The 19,546-nt window shown below is 36.2% G+C and overlaps 1 protein-coding gene across 1 annotated transcript; it reads right to left on the bottom strand.

Moving 5' to 3' along the window:
• Positions 1–16,558: 16,558 nt before the first annotated feature.
• LOC147510228 (Glycosyl hydrolase superfamily protein) lies at positions 16,559–18,824 on the bottom strand. The gene is made up of 3 exons (XM_086599299.1): positions 18,639–18,824; positions 17,064–18,100; positions 16,559–16,818 (listed from the first exon to the last, which is right to left on the bottom strand). Exons 1-3 carry the CDS (start codon positions 18,745–18,747, stop codon positions 16,735–16,737), a joined length of 1,230 nt encoding a protein of 409 aa, XP_086455425.1. The 5' UTR covers positions 18,748–18,824; the 3' UTR covers positions 16,559–16,734.
• Positions 18,825–19,546: the final 722 nt, after the last annotated feature.

Genomic DNA, 19,546 nt, shown 5'->3' on the forward strand with positions numbered 1-19,546 from the left:
AAACCAACATACCCTAAGAAGCCTTTTTAACTGAACAATATCCCTCTTTATCTGAACATAACATAATTGTTAAGTACAAGGACCCTGATCGTCCTACCGTACAATGCACCTTAGGCGATACTTTCACCACAACTGCTCTTCTAGATCTAGGAGCGAGTGTTAACATACTCCTGTTTAACCTTTATAAATAACTAGGTCGATCTACATGCACTCAAACCAACCAAAATGACTTTGCAGTTAGCCGATCGTTCTATTAAGTATCTCAAGGGTGTAGTTGAAAATATTCTTGTTAAAGTTCAAGACTTCTATTATCCAGCCGATTTTGTCATTCTAGACACAGAAGTCGCTCATGACTTTGTTCCTATTAGGGGTGCCCATGGGTTGAGTCTGGTTCGGTTCTAATCGGTTCTGGGTTCAGGTCTGACATCATCGGTTCCGGTTCTATTGGGTTTATTATTATATTTACAAGAACCAGAACCAGAACCGCTTAGAACCACGGGTAATCGGGTACCCGTCGGTTCTAGTTCTATATACCAAGTGGCATAAATATGCTGCTACAAGTCTAACAAGATAGAAAAATGAGCTCTTAAGTAATGTAATGAACCAAATAAAGTAATATGAAATAGAACTCAGCATATTAAGGGAAGCATATTTGGTATCAAACTGATGAGAGATTAAATAATGCATTGCCATTGCAATTCTTATTCATTTCAGGTCTCTAACGCTATTTCTAGACTATATGAAGGAGGTTATAAGAACCTTGGTTGGTTAGCAGGAGGGTTCAACAGGGCAGAAGATGAACATTTTCCTTCAGTTGCAGGAAATGAAAAGTTGCAATATGTTACAATAAGAGGTCCATCCTACTACTTCCTCCAAGTGATTTTTCTCTTGAAAGCTATGGACAAGAAGAATTGAACATTTGAAGTAAGCAGTTTGGCAGTGTGATTATACACCTCAAGTCCTCAAGACTCAACTCATAGCACTTTGGCTTTTGCACATCTTCTGTTTACTTTCGAGTTTCGAGTGTATGGGTAAATTCCCTGGAGTTGTAATTTCTTTCCAAGTACCAGTTTAATTTTCTAATATACATTTAATGTATGTGCTATGATTTTATTTCTAAAAATTGGTGGCAAGAATCTACTTGAAGAAAAATGTGAAGTCTTTGAGAATAAGATCATTAGGAACCTACAAGAATAGAGTAACAACATATTTGCTACAGAAGCCAAAAGTTGCATACAAGAATAGAGTATTACATAATGGTAAAAGCCACGAAACAATTAACCAAAGCCTCCCAAAGGGCAGAAGCTACATCTCCATAAATAAAAGATAGATACAATCCACCATCACAACTCGAAACTCCCAAAAGCTCACCGCCTAGAAATTTAACAAAATCCAATTCACTTATAGTGGGACGTTCAAGAAATTCTAGTATGCCTTAGCTGGAAGTACCTTTAACTTTCTACAGGATTTTAGAGTCAGTTCAGAGAGACAAGGCGCTCCCACTCATCCAACAAATTCATACCATGAAATTGGAGATTCTTCAAGTTCGGAAAACATGTGATCATACCACCACCACTACTACTGTCTATGCCAACTTCCATAAAACTCACTACCAATATGTGTAACCGACTCGAAGTGGACAATGACAAGCTCTTCAAGCGATGCTAGCTTACCCAAACCTGGAAATTGCTTGCACTGTTTGCAATCATAAAGTTTCAACATGACTAAATTGGAGAACAATGCATTCATTGACATCCATAAAGGAAACTTGGATCCAATGCAGTATTTAATTTGCAATTCTTCCAAGTCTGCATGTGGTTAAAGGCCTTCAAGGGCACCTTCTTTTTTCCCAACATTAACTTCTCCCACGTGTCCAAAGTCTAATTTTATTGCACGAAGTTTTTTCTTCTTCTTCAGCTTTGCTTGATCATACTCACTTACATCTGCAACTTGCACCAAGTCACTTATGTGTAAACTTCCTTGGAGATGGTTTAAAAGTTTCAGTTCTCCAATCTTTCATCCTTCACGTGCATCACCAACAATGAACTTACTTACAGTTCGAAAGCAGCTCAATCTTCCAATAATTCATCGTGGAAAACAAATCAGCTTATCAGTTTTTTCAACCTCAAGATGTCTCAAATTAGATAAATCTCCTATTCCTTCAGGCAATGCTTTCAGACTTCTACACCTGTTTAATTTAAGTGTCTGCAAATTGTGTAGTTTACTAATTGTCCTAGGCAATTCAGTCAACTCTGTATAAGACAAATCAAGATATCGTAGTTGTAACAATCTTTCAACCTCACTTGGAAGTACTTCAAGGAAACCATGACAGATCTAATACCCTAAGCCATTTTAATTGATAAAATAACTTAACTAGGTCCGTTGTTGAGCTATGCATTCTCCAAGTGCGTAGCTTCTTTGCAGTGTAAATGTAGGGGTCATGCTTACTTATGGTTAAATGGAATACATTGTTCTAACAGAGATTTGTAGCATTCACTCCTTGTGAATAAACTATGCAAAATCATGCACAAGATTATGCATCTTGCAACTGAAAAAGTTTCCATAAGAATCTTTTTCAAAGTCTTGAAAAAAACAGAAGTGCATTGCCAGATTATCAAAATAGTCCTCACCTATTTTCTCTTGCTCTCTTGTCTCATCAAAACCAAAAAAACCTTGTGCCATCCTTCTTTATGTTCTCATCTTTACGAAAGATTGCACATAATATAAAGCATTGCTTTAAATATGAGGGTAAGGCATCATAGTTCAACATGAGAGAAGGTAGAAAACCTTTGTCAGCCTCCTGGACCTCCCAAATGTCGCTTTCCATAATACTCCTCCAATCTTGTAAAAGATAGATACATATACAGACATTAAATACTAATAAAGTTTTTCTGATTTCATTTGAATACCACCTGTTTAGCAAAGAATTACATATATAGCAAAAGCCTTACATGCACTATGTGCATAGAGCAGTATGCAAATAAAGCATTGTCAAGCAAAGAGAATACCCTCTCCAAGTATGGTCGCTTGTTATAATAGTCTTCACAAAAAGAATCACCAGCAGTGAAAAGATTAACACCCTACCATATACATCTAATATTATTTTAGTAATGGTGCTAGATCATGTCTTCCAAAAAGTTGTTCCATTCTCCGCATCCAAAATGTCCGTACGTCGTATTTCTACAAGAGTTGGGACTACCTGTTATCTTTCAAAAAGAGAAGCTATTTTAGCATTTGATTAGCTACAAATAGTACTAAAAATATTTGTCGAGGTTAGAGTGATTACCCATTAAGCTTCTTCATCCTCATCAATTTCCCATATGTCTAGAATAGGCACACTTGTGGCAGCAACTTCAGGTTCAGGTTCGGGTTCCACAATATCCACAAACTCATCAATAGCCTTATCAACTGTCTCAAATGCATATTTGTCCCCATCCAGTGCACCTTTTAATATACAAAATATAATTGAAACACTTGGTAAATGGAACTATGAGATATTGTACAATAAAAAGGTTTGCCATATATAAAAACAACATTATTACCTTCCAACTTCTTTCTAATCCAATCCTGGGTACATATCAATGCTTCAACAGTATGTGGTCGCATAGTCGATCGGTATGATTAACTACCCTACCACCAGTATAAAATGCAGATTCATATGCAACTAATGATGCAAGAATTGCTAAAATATCACGAGCTATTTTACCCATGATAGGATACTTTGGAGAATTATATTGCCACCAGTTTAAAATATTGAAATTCTTGTCGTCCAAGCCTATCCTTTTCTGCATTGGGAGGACTGGTTCTTCCAAATATATCTTCAACTCACTCTTCAAGTCTACATCCACCGAACTATCTTCAAGGAATGCTTCAAAATGCCTTAGCTTTGGCCTAGAAGTTTTGCTTGCATTAGCACCACTGTCCCTCTTACTACCAGAAGCCTTGCTACTAGTCTTAGTGTTCCATGAGGAGGGTTGACTTGGCATAGAAGACCGAGTTGCATACTCGTTGTACAAACTTGTAAGTATGTCACTTACCTCTCTGGAGAATGTTCAGTGCCATATATCAAAGGAAAGTAAAATGAGTTTGACTTCATCTTGATGCGTGGATCTAATATTGACGATAATGAGAAGACCATGTTCATGATGTTCCAGTACTTCACAAACTTTTCTTTCATCCTCATGGCCATGGCCCAAATGAAATGATCCTGGAAGCGCACCAGTCCAAGAGTTGCAAATAGATGTCACACGACAGATCAAAATACCGATTCACAGTTGTATAGGAACTCCCAGATAAAATTTGAGTGTCATGAAAAAATACCTTCAAGCAATCTGCAACAAGTTTTGCATTCTCCCAATCCATTTCGGAAGGACCACACTTGAAATCTGGTTCAACTTCGGCATAACGTGTTAATGCATCTTTCAACTGGAGTGCTACTTCAAGCATCTTATATGTTGAATTCCATCTAGTGCATACATCTTGAATGAACCTTTTAGTTGGGACTTGAGCTTGGGCACAGACACCTTCAAACTTTTGTTGTCTTTGACGTGAGCCTTTGATGAACTTGACAGTAGTTCGAATTTTCTCAAGCTCCCCCTCTATTTCTTTCAACCCCTCTTGAACAATCAAATTCAAAATGTGTGCACAAAAACGCACTTGAAGTAATTGACCATCCAAAAGAAGTGTCCCCTTAGGCTGAAGTTTCCGAAAAATCTGACACACTACACCGTCATTTGAAACTGCATTGTCCAGTGTAATAGTTGACAACTTCTTGTCTAAATTCCAGTCATACAATTTTTCCAGCATAACATTTCCAATATTTTCTCCTGTATGTCGACCTTTCAAAGTGAAAAAACATAAAATCCTTTTTTGTAGCTTCCATTTGTCATCTATGTAGTGCGCGGTTAAAGCCATATAACTGATATTTTGACCTGATGTCCAGAAATCAGTCGTGAAACTGATTCCGCATTGGAGCTTTCCCAAACTCGCATAAAGATTCTTTTTTTCTTTGTCGTACAACTTCATACAATCCCTTCTAGCTGTGGTCCTTTTGTACATCTTGAATGTTGGTTGCATTGACTTCAAAACCTTTCTAAACCTCACATGTTCAACCATTGAAAAAGGGTATTCATGCAAAACAATCATCTTGGTAATTGCTTCACGAGTTACAGATTGGACGAACTGAAAGTTTTGGTAACTCACCTCTCCTTGTTCATCATCCACCTTTAAGGTCGTTTGGTATCCCCCTCGTTTGGCTTTAAACTCCTTACATGATCGAGACAAATGTTTTATCAGGCTACTAGTCCCATTTGTAGTAATTACACTTAAAATCTTTTTGCAATGCTTACACTGAGCTGAAGTAACTTTTCCATCCTTTTCAATTTCTTCAAATTCATTCCAGACAAGAGAAGTTTTTCTGCGCTTTGGATCACCCTCAGTAGGAGGTTGTCCAGAAACTGAATCAATAGCATTTTTTCGCTTAGGCATTCTACATGATCATGGAAAACAAATGTAAGATTTAGACATTCTACATGATCATGGCGATACAAAACAAGTTACAAGTCTGACTCATCAAAAGCAACGAAATTATTAACAATCAAAAGCAAAGGTTGTGTACTTAACTAAGAGAGTGAGATTGAAATGAATTAATTGCCCTTCACAGACTAGATTATAGTTTACGAGAACTTAAGAGTTTTGTGAAAAAGAAAGATGTTCACCAATAGCTTCATTATCGTAAACAAGATCTAAGGTCAAAACACTTTGAGTGAAAAAAAAAAACTTTGTCCCAAACCCTCATACCATTCAGGAAGTGAAGCAGGTAGTGTAAAACCAAAGCATTAAAAGACACATGGTGAAATTCGACAATTGGTCAACGACGAATTGCGGGTTTAATTTCGACGACCAAAATGAGTTGGTCTATGACCTGATACATTAGTTCTAATAATCAATAGTTTTTTTTTTATCCTAATGATTACCTTAAATCAAGTAAACTTGTTCTTTCTGTTTTTCAGTTGCTCAAAGATAGTTAAACAACAACAGTTAAAACTAAAACACAAGTACACAATAGAGATTGTAAACTATACTCAATTTCCTTGAAAATCCATCATTCTTTTGCTATGTTTGATAACTGATATACATTCATTTCACAGAAATATTTAAACCATTTAGCCCATTCGAAGGACCACTCATAAATTTCTAACCTTGCTACCATTCTTTAAAAAGTTCACTCCTTGCTATAAAAAATCAAAATCAACATCAGAAACTTGCATTTACTTTATAGTTTATACATACATTAACAAAGATAAGGGAGAGGGGTGAAATAATTTACCTCAAAGATCAAAAGGGCTTGCAAGAATATTTAGATTTGGATAGTCTATTACTCACAATCACTAGCAAGGCAACCTATGAAAACCCAAATATAATGTTCAGTCAAAGTCACTTATCTAAGGTTATGTTAATTTTGTTCTGGCGCTCATCTCTCCCACCCAGAACATTATATATTTGTATGTAATGTATTCCTATTTCCTGCATATAGCTTTTTAACCTTTTTAAAATTACTTCTGTTTTAGCGCTGCACTTTCCCGCCAGAGTATTATTGTACTCCCGCTTATAGCTTTTCACTACTAATGGGCCAATACGAATGGGCCTTTGATGGTCAATCAGACAATCACCATGTCTGAAAATTTGTTTGACCCAGACAAATAACCAAATTGGTTGAGAAATATGTGTATTTTTTCCGATTACCCGTCAGGTACCTATAAAACCACCGGGTATTTACCCATCGGTTTCGGTTCTTAAATGGTTCGGTTCTTTAGACCCACTTTTATTGGGTCTAGCATTTAAGGACCCAGAACCGGAGTATTCGGTTCTGGGTTCGGTTCAGTTCTGGGTATTTGGGTACCCATGCACACCCCTAGTTCCTATCATCTTAAGGCGTCCTTTCTTGGCAACCGCCAATGCCCAAATCAATTGTTGGGATAGATCAATGACTTTTTCCTTTGGAAATTTGTCTGTAGAGGTTAACATGTTTAGACTCAAGTAGGGACAACTAGGTTTGCTTGTAGAAGGAGAAGTAAAGTCCATTGAGAGTTTTGTATCTCACATTAGTGCGGCCGACGCTTTCATCCCCACCCTAGTAGATACCTCTCTTATGGAAGAAGACAAAGATCACAATTTTTACTCTCTAAACATAACTAAAATAGAGGATGGGTTTTCCACCCTGCCTTCCGACCCTATTAGAGATGAAGTTAATCTCACAATGGAAGAGATAGATGAACTCCTCAAAGATGCAGATGAATACCACAATTATGTGGATGCGAACAACCTAGATGAGAAATTCGACTAGTTTCTAAAAGCATGTGATGAACCAGTCCCTCAAAAACTACCTCAGGCACCACCCAACCATCATCCACCAGAGCTAATCCCTCATAAAATCCAATCATTTACCACCATATCGATTCCTCGCCCTCCACCTTTTCAAAGGAACCTTGAGTTTACACTTGACTTTCTTGTTTCTCCTATGCTTCATGACTTTCTAAACCCATCTGGTGAAGAAGTAATACCCAAGAACAAGCCACTTGACACTTTCTCATTTTTCCCATTTCTGCCATGTAAAACTTATCCATATCCTATGTATCTTCCACAACCATCCATTTTCTCACGATCATTCACTTGTCTACCCTTTCGTTGGAGAAAAAGGAATAAGTTGCATGTTAGGTTAGGTTCTAGGTCCATTAGACTTCACTCTCATTCCGCTAAGCCGCAACATAGGAAATCTTGGTGCTTGATTTTGTTTAGGGGTGCATTCCGTCTTAATTATTTATGGAAAGACTCCCAACTTTTTCGATTGTTGGTATATGGTAAACTGCATGTTGATACCTATTCTTAGATAAACAACAATTTATGTTCATTACGTTTAGTTAAGTAGTTAATATCTCTCTTATATGTGATTTCTCGTATGTGCACGTAACATTTAAATTTTATGTATGAGTCATCACATTATTTTATTTTAAGTATTAGGATATTTAGTTAATTCATTGTGCTAACATATTATTTCATGTTCCCTTCTCCCAAATTGTTTGGGGGTGGTATATTTAATTTCAGCACATTGTACGTTCACGTATTAAAATTGCATGTATAAATATCAAAATATACACCCCATGGGCCTTGTTGATTTAATTGGGATGTATAATCTAATTAGGTACCTTAATTATGTAAAATTTCCCTATTTCGTGGAATTTCGGAAGCTAATCTTATAGGAGCCACGATATGCGCATGCTTGATTTGTGAACGTATGATATTATTTTATTTCTGCTATAGTCCGCTTATGTCCCAAGTGTTATTTATTATTTCATGTTATCCCCATAATGGGAGGAACTCATATAGGAGTTACGTATGTTTTTATTTCTTTATATTAGCATAGATTAACCTTCTTTTTCAGGTGCTCCTATTTGGGGACAAAACATGATTCTGTTTGGGGGTGGTATAGAAACATGTTGTAAATATTTAAGCACATATTAGGTTGTATATTATGTATTAATTATCATATAAAAAGTAGAAAAATGTTAAAATCATAAATATAGTTTATACTATGTACTTAGGGATAATGGTATTGTTCCCTTTTCCATGATAATATTAGTCTAGAAATCTCACGTAGTACTTGAATTAATTAGGATTTAATTTTTGAAACTTAGATTAATATATAGGTAATAGTCTTTGTATCTTTTCATGAACATCTTGCATGAGCATCTATGATTGTACTTGACAATATTTTTCTGAGACCTAGGTTAGAGTACTTAATATATATTCTGTGAGCATCTAGCCTAAAAGTCTCATAAGAGTGAAATATCTGAGTGATGACACAAGGGAGAAGTCATATCCGAGTAGAGAAATCACACACCCACTTGCTTAATCACCATACCATATCCTAAGCAAGATTTTTTTTTTGAAACAGCTAGGGGTTAGGCCCTCTTTGGATCGATATAGCTAGAAATTCTAACCTAATTATATTTTCCGCTAGTCGCCCCATTGAGCCTTTTCACAAACCACAAATTCTTTACCCAATAAAACAAAATAAAAAATAAAATCAGTCTACCTATTTGGATAAGTCTGAGAAATAGAATGAGTAAAGAAAAAAGAAGAGAAAAACCTATGTAAACAAAAATTATTTAGTTGCTTCAAAAAGATAAAGAAAAAGAAAAGAAAGTTTCCATCCAAAGAAAAGAAAAATAAAATAGAAATAAGATAAAAAGTTAGAACTCTAAAAAACAGAATCAAATGAGTCAAAAACCAAAACAAAAGGGCTAAGGATGGAAACAAAGTGTAGAAGCAAAGTAAGAACAAGGCGGTTTGGGCATAACTGATACACGAACATGGAATAAGGCTGCATATTGTGGATTAGTTTATAGAATTGCAGTGAAAGAGGACTCTTTGTTGGCAAACTGGACACGGAGCCAGCAGATCAAAAAGCAGTATTTCTGGACTATGAAAATTCCTTCCAGTTGCTCTTGGGTGTGGAGAGGAATACTACAACATAGAGATATAGCCAAAAATCATATTAAGTATATCATTGCAGACGACATGTATACTTGGTTCTAGCATGACCTATGGTGCACAAGCAAACCTCTGTGGGAGATACCAAAAGCAAGGAATCTTATCAATCTCAATAAGGCTGCAAAAGTCAGTGATGTATTGGAACAAGGAGAATGGACTTCAGCTATCACTTCTCTTCTAAATGGACACATCAAGAATTCTATTTTGGGGACTGAAGTAAATAGATATCTAGAGAAGGATGAAGTGGTATGGGCTCCTAGTACCATAGGTGACTTTACAGTGAAATCTATGTATACAGTGCTAAGGAAAGTGCAAACTAAGGTGAAATGGTATAGAGTGGTGTGGGGAAGCTCTCTGTACCTAAGCATTCTTTCACTTTATTGCAATTACTCTCAAACTGCCTTCCTACACAAGACAGGCTGATCCAAAAAAAAGTTTTGTAACACTCTGAATGCAGTCTCTGTAATGCTTCGATTGAACACTCCAAGCACTTATTCTTTGATTGTCAATATTTAAAGAAAGTCTGGGAACAAGTTAAGAGTAGACTTGGGATAGGCGGGGATGTAAAGGGCTCTACTAAAGAATGGTACAATATCTTCAGACTTTGTAGAATCAACTCAACCAGTGTTGATATCTATAAGGCATGCATTGGTGCTACGGTACATGAAATTTGGTGTGAGCAAAACAAAAGGAAGAAAAAGAATCAAAAGGTCCCAGCGCAACAGTTAAGCAATAAGATTATGTCCAATATGCAGCTATACTTCCAAAGGAATCTATCTGATGTTAATGAATCGGCATCTCTGAGATTATTGGGAGGGAGATTGGGACTTAAGCTAAACTTCATAGACTCAGCTCCCAACTGGATCAAATGGGCATCAGCAGAGGAGGACTCTTTCACGCTAAATATAGATGGTTTAGTTCAAGAAAATGAAAATGGATTTGGAGGGATCATTAGGGATTCTCTGGGGAATGTAAAACTGGCGTATGCAGGAAGTTTGCATAAATCTTTGGTTCTTTATCAGGAACTCTTTGCTATAGCCAAGGGACTTCAGTACGCGAAGGAGAAAGGAATATCCAAGCTCAAAGTCAACTCAGACTCCTCAAGAGCTATAAGCATAATTTAGGGCCCAAGTCAAAGCCCATGGTACTATTCCAATATAGTGGCCCATATTGAATCACTTAGAAAACAATTTCTCAAATGTTGTTTTAAGCATGTTTATAGGGAGGGTAATCAAGCATCTGATTACCTTTCAAAGTTGTACAGATCTTGAGTTGATCTTGACATTTCCTTTTATCCTCCTCTTGATTTTAAATTACATAACATTGTGGAAGAGGATAGAAAAGGAACCATGTACTTGAGATTTTCTTCTAATACAGGTTGATGTCTGCCATAACCTTTAAACTTTTGAAAAAAAAAGAACAAGGTTTTCTCTAGTTACATATTTTAAAGACCTTATTATCTCAGACTTGTCTATTTGAATATCCATTTTCTGCTTCATTCTTAAAACAACACCTACACCCCGTATCACCTAATAAAGAACTCTAGCTCAATTAGGAATAGGTTGGTGTGATAGTAAGTGGTAAATGTGTTTGATCGACCTCGGCTTCCTTGGATTGTCATTGAGATTGTGAGGAAACGTGTGCCCATTACACTCTGGAGTTAGCAAACATTAGAGTGTTATGTGTCTTAACATATTTCTTGTGAGAACCTACTTAGGACGCTATTCCAAAAGTTTCAAAAATGGACCTGTCATTGTATTTCATAGCATATTTCATTGTATAATTGTTTATCTTAAGATGATTTGATTATTATGCATGTATTAGTTTTGGTGTTAGATTGATGATCCTTGTCTAAATGCTAGTGAGATGTATAGATATCTGAGATAAATTAGGAGATAATTACTTTTATTTCTTAGTCGTTGTAGTATAAATGAAGTTTGTGAATATCTTCTCTGAAAAACTCTCATGAGGCTATAAATCGTCCACTAGGGAATTCCTAATGGTTTAAGGCCTTATTGCATATGGTTAATGCAATTGCACTCTGCAAAACAAGATTAGTTGAGACCACATTTTTGGCCACTTATCTGTTTCTATTTCTCATATTTGCTTGAGGACAAGCAAAATGTTGTTTGGGGGTGGTTGATAAGTACCCAAAAGTGTAGTTTAGACTCCTTAATAGTATTCTATTTAGGTCAATTATGTTTATAATAAATAAGAGTTAGTAATGTTTACGTGTTTTTGTGTATTTCAGGTCTTGAAGTTGTTTATGTGCTTAAAGATGTCATTTTGCATGGAAAACGAGTCAAGATGATTGCTGAGGAAGTTCTACATTTAAAGCCCAAAAATTATGAAGAAAAGCCTTTTTCAAGCCCAGTCAAAGCTGGGAATTCAAAGTCAATTCGGGTATCTATGGACTCGGGTCTCGGAATTGGGCCTACTTTATATCAAAACGACCGGCTCAGAATAATCTTTCCAAAAGACCTAGATTTGTCCTAATAAGTTCTATAAAAGTAAATGAAAATAGCACTAAAGTAATTTCCAGCAGTTGTGGCCTTTTTAGACTTAACTTAATGGACTTTGGGCTCACTTTAGAGGCCCAAAGTCCCCCTTTTTGGCCCATGCACGAAAATGTAACTTTAACCCTCTCCAAAGAGGGTTAAGGTTAAACTTATTCACTCCTTCTTCTCCTCTCCCTCATTAGTTTACTTTAGTATAGTTTATATTTAGTTAAGTAATTAGAATAGTTTGTAGTGTAGCCACCATTAATTCCCATCAATAAAAACTTTAGTTCTTTAATTAATTTATTGTCTTTTCAATTATGCCTTATATTAATTATTTAGTTAATATGATTCCAATGACACAAGGCTAAACCTCCATTAGAGGAGGTTTATTAAGCCATGTGAGGTTGATTGGTAGTTAGTTTTATTTATTTTTTTTTGTATAAGAACTTCAAGTTCAATTCTTATGATTGTTTAGAGATAAAGGTCATAAGAGTTGAACTAGAGTTTAGAGCCACCATCAAAGAGATTTGTGGTGGAGCTAAACTCTGATGCTAGTGAAGCCTTGATCCGAGACGACTTGGTGTTCATTAGGGATCAAACAAGCGATTCGATAACTAACTAATAGTCAATCAAATCGCGTGGTGGATTGAATTTTCTCTATATCTTTTTCTTATCATTATATCTACTATTTTCGTATCTTTTATCTACTGTTTTCATATTATAAAATTGCTCTCTCATTAGTGAATCGGTTATTAGTCTAGATTCGTGTTACATACGTACAAGCAAGAGTGGATCGAACACGACTACTCTCCTCTTACCAACATGTTTAGAAAGTATAATATAGAGTGATTAGCATGTTTTAGTACTGTTTTAGCTACTGTTTTTACATTATTAAAACTCAGTTGTCAATATAGAAACTGAATTTTTGAACCATGGGACTATATCGGACCATGTACATATTTACCACAAATTAGAAACAAGCATGAAAGCCTTCATATTTTACAATATTTTGATAGAAGACATGGGTTTATGGAGACTGTGTGATGATTCTTCCTAATTTAGAAACATAAATATTTTGTTTATGATCAAAGAACAAATAAAAGTATTGAATTAAGAAGAAAAAGAGATCTAGAAGATGATGAGTTGAACCACATTCTTTAATGGCTGCCTACGTATCATGTGAAACAGAATCAAACTCAAAACGTAGTTCAACTATTCTATTTATAAGAATAGATTAGGTTTTCTATAATTACTTGTGAGCTAAGTAATTAGTGTTTAACTAGGAAACAATCCCTTGTAAAGTCTTATCCAAACTCTTCTAGAAGCTCATGTTTCTCAAGTCATTAAATTTTCTTAATTGACTTGAACAACAAGAAACATGCTCAGGTTCGGATTGGGAGTTGGAGTTCCGAACTCAGTAGTTTCGGATTTGGTGTTCCTAGTCAAGAGTTAGTTCTCCAACCCAAACTTGCTACTTCAACTATCTCTGAACCTCCTCTTCTTATTTCACTTCCGAACCTAGGAAGTAAGTGAACTGGTACTTCCTACCCACACTTAAGACCATATCCAAGCATTAAGAAGATGTTACCACGTGTCACATATTGATTTGCTAAATTATGTACACACAGAGACAATGAAGAATGCTTGGGCTAATGAAGTAGTTGGCATATAAGAAAAAACTAAGAATAATAAAGGGTGAAATGATATATTGGAATAAGAAAATAGTTGCAATGCATGACAAGTGTGCAAACTAGAAATGAACAAATGAAAGAGGTGTAATCTAAGCTACAAATAGACCCTTTGAATAATGTGATGATTACTAAAGCATAAGGAGTTTTAGAGCTTCAAAAATAGGGGTGATAATTCTTAGAGATAACAACACTTTATACTTGTTTAAATCAATTCAAGCAAGGAGAGTAGTAAACATAATTACATGCCTTACAATGAGAGTTCCTATGAAGGATATTGATCTGATTAGGAAAGAATGTGTTAAATTTTATGAGAGATTGTATGGTCCAGATGAGAGATGCAGAAGGCTGAACTTCTCTTGTTTTGATTCTATATATATAGTCCCTAAAAAGATTATCAGTAATGAAATAGGGGAGATGTTAGTAGCATTGATCACTAGGGATGAGAGATTATTGAACCTCTTGCATTAATGATAAGGATGTGTTCTCACTTGCATTTATCAAAGCAACTTGGAAGATTGTGGGTGATTATTTTGTCAAGGTTGTAATGAATGTTTTCATATCGAGCAAAATGTTAAGGGAAGTGAATGCTACTTGTATTACACTAGTGCCAAAGAATCGAAGTCCTTCAATTCATGTCTGAGTGACTACATACCAATACATTGCTGCAATAATGTGATTTACAAATCCATTACTAAAGTTATGACTTGGAGAATGAAAGTTCTAATGCATGATGTTGCTTCTCATTTCTCAATATCAGTTAGCCTTCATTCCATAAACATATTTAAAAGATAATATACTTGTATCTTATGAATTACTTCACATTTTATCACATAGATGCTTATATATCCTCCAAGATGTGCCACAAAAGATGATCTATAGAAAAGGATTGGGATGCGATGGAAATTCATTGGGCGGGTCAAAGAATGCATTTCTACACCTCCCTTTTCATCTATTATGGTGAATGGTACTCCATTCCCATGTCCCCTAATTTGCTTGAGTTGGTAATGTACCTTTGTACAATATATGTGGAAGTGTGTGGGAACTCACTACTTATTAGGGCTGGGTATGGTAGAAATAGAGCACTACATGGGAAGAAGAACCACAATGAGTGATAGATGTATGTAAAGGTAAAAGTTGTAGACAAGATGCTCTCAAGTTAGTCAGTAATGACTTATTTTATTGGATTTGGCAAGAAAAAAACACTAACTAGAAGAATATTCATTGCATGCATATCTAAACAGATGGTACAAGTGATCATTGGGGATGTAAATATTAAACTGAACAATATGAATCTTAAGTTGGCATGCAATAGGGCTAGAAAGTGGATTATTCAATGTAGATGTGAAGCCTGTTATGAAGGCACCAGTGTACTACTGTAAATGGGACAGTGCTAGAACATGGAATGTTACACTAAATTCAGATAGTACTTTGCAAGGAACAAGAGCTGGAGGGGGAGCTGCACTCAGGGACAATGAAGGTCACGTCATAGTAGCAGTTAAGGAAAGATCAAAGTTTAATTCAATTGCATTAATAGAGGCATAGTCGCAAAAGATCTATACCAAGGTCTGAGATAGGCAGAGCACCACAACATAAGAAGACTGGAAACACAAACAAACTAAACGAGTGTGATATGATATCCTTCATCAAGCACAAAGACAAGCATCCACTGAAAGCAAGCTAGGACCTTAATGTGAGAGGCACTTGGCATTGTAGACAGAATGGAGACTTTCTCTATTAGACATGTTAATTGGGAGTACCTGTAATAAATTAGCTGAAGCTCTTGCAAGTAATGTACCTAATATGTTGGTTATATAGAAGTTTTCCCTAGCTCCTTCTTTGAAGATTTAAAGAATATTGTATTTGAGGATTTTATGGGAAAAACTTCTGTCAGATTTCACACTCATTTATTTGATTATTAATGAAAGGGGGCCTCTATAAAAACATCACTTGCTAGTCAATAAAAAGAAAACAACAGCTTTCCTAAATAGTTATTAGATGAAACTCATCATCAATTTCATTACACTGTCGATAAAGAAACCCAAGAAAGGTACGACAAGCTTTAAAGCATCATTAGGAGAGAAACCAAGAAAACACCAAATATTTGAACCAAACCAAATACCAAACTGAAAAAACACCAACCAACTTCAGGAGCGGTATCAAATAGTTGACATCAAATGACGCGGTTTTAGATAAACCGCGCCGTATAGCACACGCAACTTTCACAAAACCGCGCCACAGAAGGCAACCACAGAAGCCCAACCCACGCAGTTTTCCAAAAACCGCGCGATGTGTCACACATCAACTTTCTTCTTTCTTCTATTTTCAAATCTCTCGCGCGGTTTTCACAAAACCACGTGATTGAAGCCCACACTCTAGCCCAAGCCCATGCGGTGTTCAAAAAACCGCGAAAGAGATTTGATACAACACCAAAGCAAACACCAAATTTTGGCTAATTTGGTGTTTGCTTAGTGTTTTCATCCATATGTGTCTCTCCTGAAGATGAAAAAACATTTGGTGTTTGATGCTAGGATAGTGTCTCACCTAAAGATACTCTTAGGATTCAAAATGACTAGTTACAATCACTATAGCAGGCCAGCTCAATTGGTCAAGTTAGTTCAGTGATGATTGCCGGACAGATATGATGGTACCCTGAATACCAATAATAACAATCTTCATATTTCCATAGCCAAATTTGGAGTGAACATTTAATCATTCGAGTATTCATTAATTAGTGTATTTTTGTTCCAAGTCGTACAATTGACAATAGCAAATTCTATAAGCATAGCAAGGTGGCACACTTTCAGCCAATGAAGATCAGTGTAAATTGAGGAATGAATGCATATATGTGAATAAATGAAAAATGGTCAACAATTTCCACTGAAAATATTCAGGCGTGACCTTACATAAAAGAATTGTATATGCAAATCTTACATAAAATGCAGTTGACCGAGAAGAAGGTATATGACCGAGCCTATGATATTGATCCATCACTACGTCAAATTCAGAAGAAGAAAAGATGCACAAGTTGCTAAAACCATGGAGTAGAGTGTGGACCAACCGCGAGCTCCAACATCCTGTGTTTGTGCAAAAAAAAATGAGTTAATTTTGGAACCCCAACGGATAGATAGAAAGTAGAGAAGATACAAGCAAGATCGAAACAAACAGATCAAGAAAGAGAAAAAATAATTGGTGGCATCCATTCCAACAACACTTTCGCTCGTTGGAATGAGCTGCTAATAAAGCAATAAAAAGGTTAAAAAAAAAGTTTTACCAATATATTTTTAAGCTGGCAATAAATGTCGCTGAAGTAACAAGATACCTTGAAAGATAAAAGGGACGATGTGGCTGCAGAGGACGCAGGTTTGAGACCTGTGAATCCAATATCATATGAAATGCTCCCATCAGGTTTAAACAGTCCAAAGTTCCTCTCAGAAGTTGGCCCAGGCTTCAAGTTCTCATTAAACAAGGCAAATACATACGCCTTCACTGGAATCTTTGGTCTAAGTGGGGTTCCCTTCTTTTTCGCAAGCCTCTTTTTCAGATTGCCATTGTAAGTCCTTGCATTCTTCATATCGGCACCTGCTTCATTCTGATCCCCACGAGACGCCCAGCCTGTCTCCGATACAATGACTTCCATTTTCCCATACCCAGCAGCTTCCAAAGCGGCATAAGCTGCATCAACTTGGGCATCGAACATATTGTCATAGTGTAGATTAGTCTTTGCATCGTAAATTCCAGGGTTTTTCTGGAAGAGAGCGTAGTTGAGGTCGATATGCTCGGAGTCGCTCTTGTAGGCCAGAAATGGGTATGCATTGATGAAGAATGGAGAATTAATCTGGGAGAAAAACTCTAAGAGTGGTTTCATGTATGGCATCAGACTTTCCTTGATAATACAAGACGATGGTGGAAAGGAATTAGCAAAGACACCCTCAGAATGTGGACTTGATATCTGAATTAAATTCGTCAAACCAAGCCTGTTGACCGCACTGTAAACGTTCTTCACAGCACCCAACAGAGCCTCTGAGTTCTCTATATTACCTTCGCTTCCCAGAACTTCATTTCCTACAGCAATCCCCCTGATATGTGTCTCAAGAAGATAAGGCTGCACATTTTGTTTTATCCAATCTATGGCACGATCTTCAAACACACTCATGTCTTTTAGGAACTCATTGCCAATACCAACAACGATCTCTATTCCTGAATTTTTGAAGGCTTTGAGAACACTTTGATCTGCGTCATAGATTCGAATATTCCTAATCTTTGCAGCTTTAAGAAGCGTCACAACACTTTCTGGTGGAGGAAGATTATCGGCAATTCTACCGTAGTTTACCCCATATGTTCCAATGAACGCTTCAACTGTCAAACAAACCCTTGCAATAGTAAGCAAATCCGACAAAATTGTGTAACTGGTATACATAGATCAACTAATCAAAATTGCAGAAGAAAGAAAATATAAATGTTGGAAAACAAGTTATCGTTGTCATTCAGAAAGCAATTAAAATCGTTGTTCTACCATACCGTTTTCATTCAGAACAGTTTATTTCATCTGAAATTACAAATTGGATATATACCAAATGAAGAGGGAACAATTTCGAATCCTGTTTTCTTTTGGTGATCTACCAGACTACCATAGGTTGATAGAGGGAATGAATTTTAATAACAGGTAGCAACACAGTGTTAACCATGTTATAGAATCAGCTTTTATAGTTTCATGACATCTTATTCCGAATGATTACTTAAGAATAACACTAGTCAAATTATTATGGTAACAAAAGAATTAAGAGAGTATCACATTAATGCTAGAAAAGAAGGCACAGACCCACACTCAAACAATAAACATAGAAGACAGAAGGAATATGAGATATGCTATAAAATACCGGATGGGGAAACATACCAGTATGAGATGAGTAGAAGCATAAGACAACAATGAGAAGCAAAGCGAATGAATGAGAAAAAATTGCCATTGGCCGGGAGATATTGAGAGCGAGAGAGGATGATACCATTTGTAGTAAAAGAAGATGAAGTTGAGAAGGAGAATTAAGTAGTAGTAGAAGAAGAAGAGTTTTTTGATGCAATGCTTGTTCAGGTGGAATGCCATAGATAGAGATTTCGAGAAACACAGAGGAAGGGAGATTCTGACTTTGGGACTTGAAAGAAGTTAACTGAGGATCCTTCGGGGAATCTGTTCCCTTCTTTCTTCACAATCTTTTCTCTCTCTCTCCGTCTTTTGGTTATTTGTTTTGGCGGTTTGTTTCAGTTACAAATTTGTATATACCTTTCTTGAAGAGTAGTAAGCGGTGGTGGATGGGTTTTTAGTTGTCCTTCTTCAAGGATGGTTTTCCTTTTCTTATTAACTGGTTCTTATGAATAACTAAACAGCTATCCTGGCATGGGCTTTTCTAATAAGCAACTAAGCATCACATCTCGTTCACCAACAATAAATCAGGCCCAACACACATTAATTGGACAAGAAAATAGTCCAGAGGACCAATTTCGCGCCGCAATCTGTTTTCAAAATGATTCACAAACACCATTTTCAGACAATTTTCGGGTGAAAATAACCCAGAAAACCAATATTCAGGTGAAAATTTCACATTAAAAACTCATGTTGTTCTCCCGATATTTTTTCCTTATTCCTTTGCCGAATTTTCTTATAGGATTTTTTGTTATTTATGTTACCCCTCTTTTACCACTTCTTTTGCCTCCTCTATTAATGTATTTTGGTTGTGTGATGATTAATTTCTCTTTCCTGTGAATTATTCATTGCCCAACTCGGTTTATGTGCAATGCGAATGGAAACAC

This window comes from Coptis chinensis, chromosome 3 (genome assembly GCF_015680905.1).
Source record: "Coptis chinensis isolate HL-2020 chromosome 3, ASM1568090v1, whole genome shotgun sequence".
In the NCBI taxonomy this organism is placed as follows: Eukaryota; Viridiplantae; Streptophyta; class Magnoliopsida; order Ranunculales; family Ranunculaceae; genus Coptis; species Coptis chinensis.

Coding starts and splice junctions, on each gene's coding strand:
- LOC147510228 (XM_086599299.1), bottom strand. CDS start 18,747: ATGGTATCATCCTCTCTCGCTCTCAATATCTCCCGGCCAATGGCAATT. Junction 18,101..18,638: donor CTTCTACTCATCTCATACTG/GTATGTTTCCCC, acceptor TTTGTTTGACAG/TTGAAGCGTTCATTGGAACA. Junction 16,819..17,063: donor CGTCCCTTTTATCTTTCAAG/GTATCTTGTTAC, acceptor GCACAAACACAG/GATGTTGGAGCTCGCGGTTG.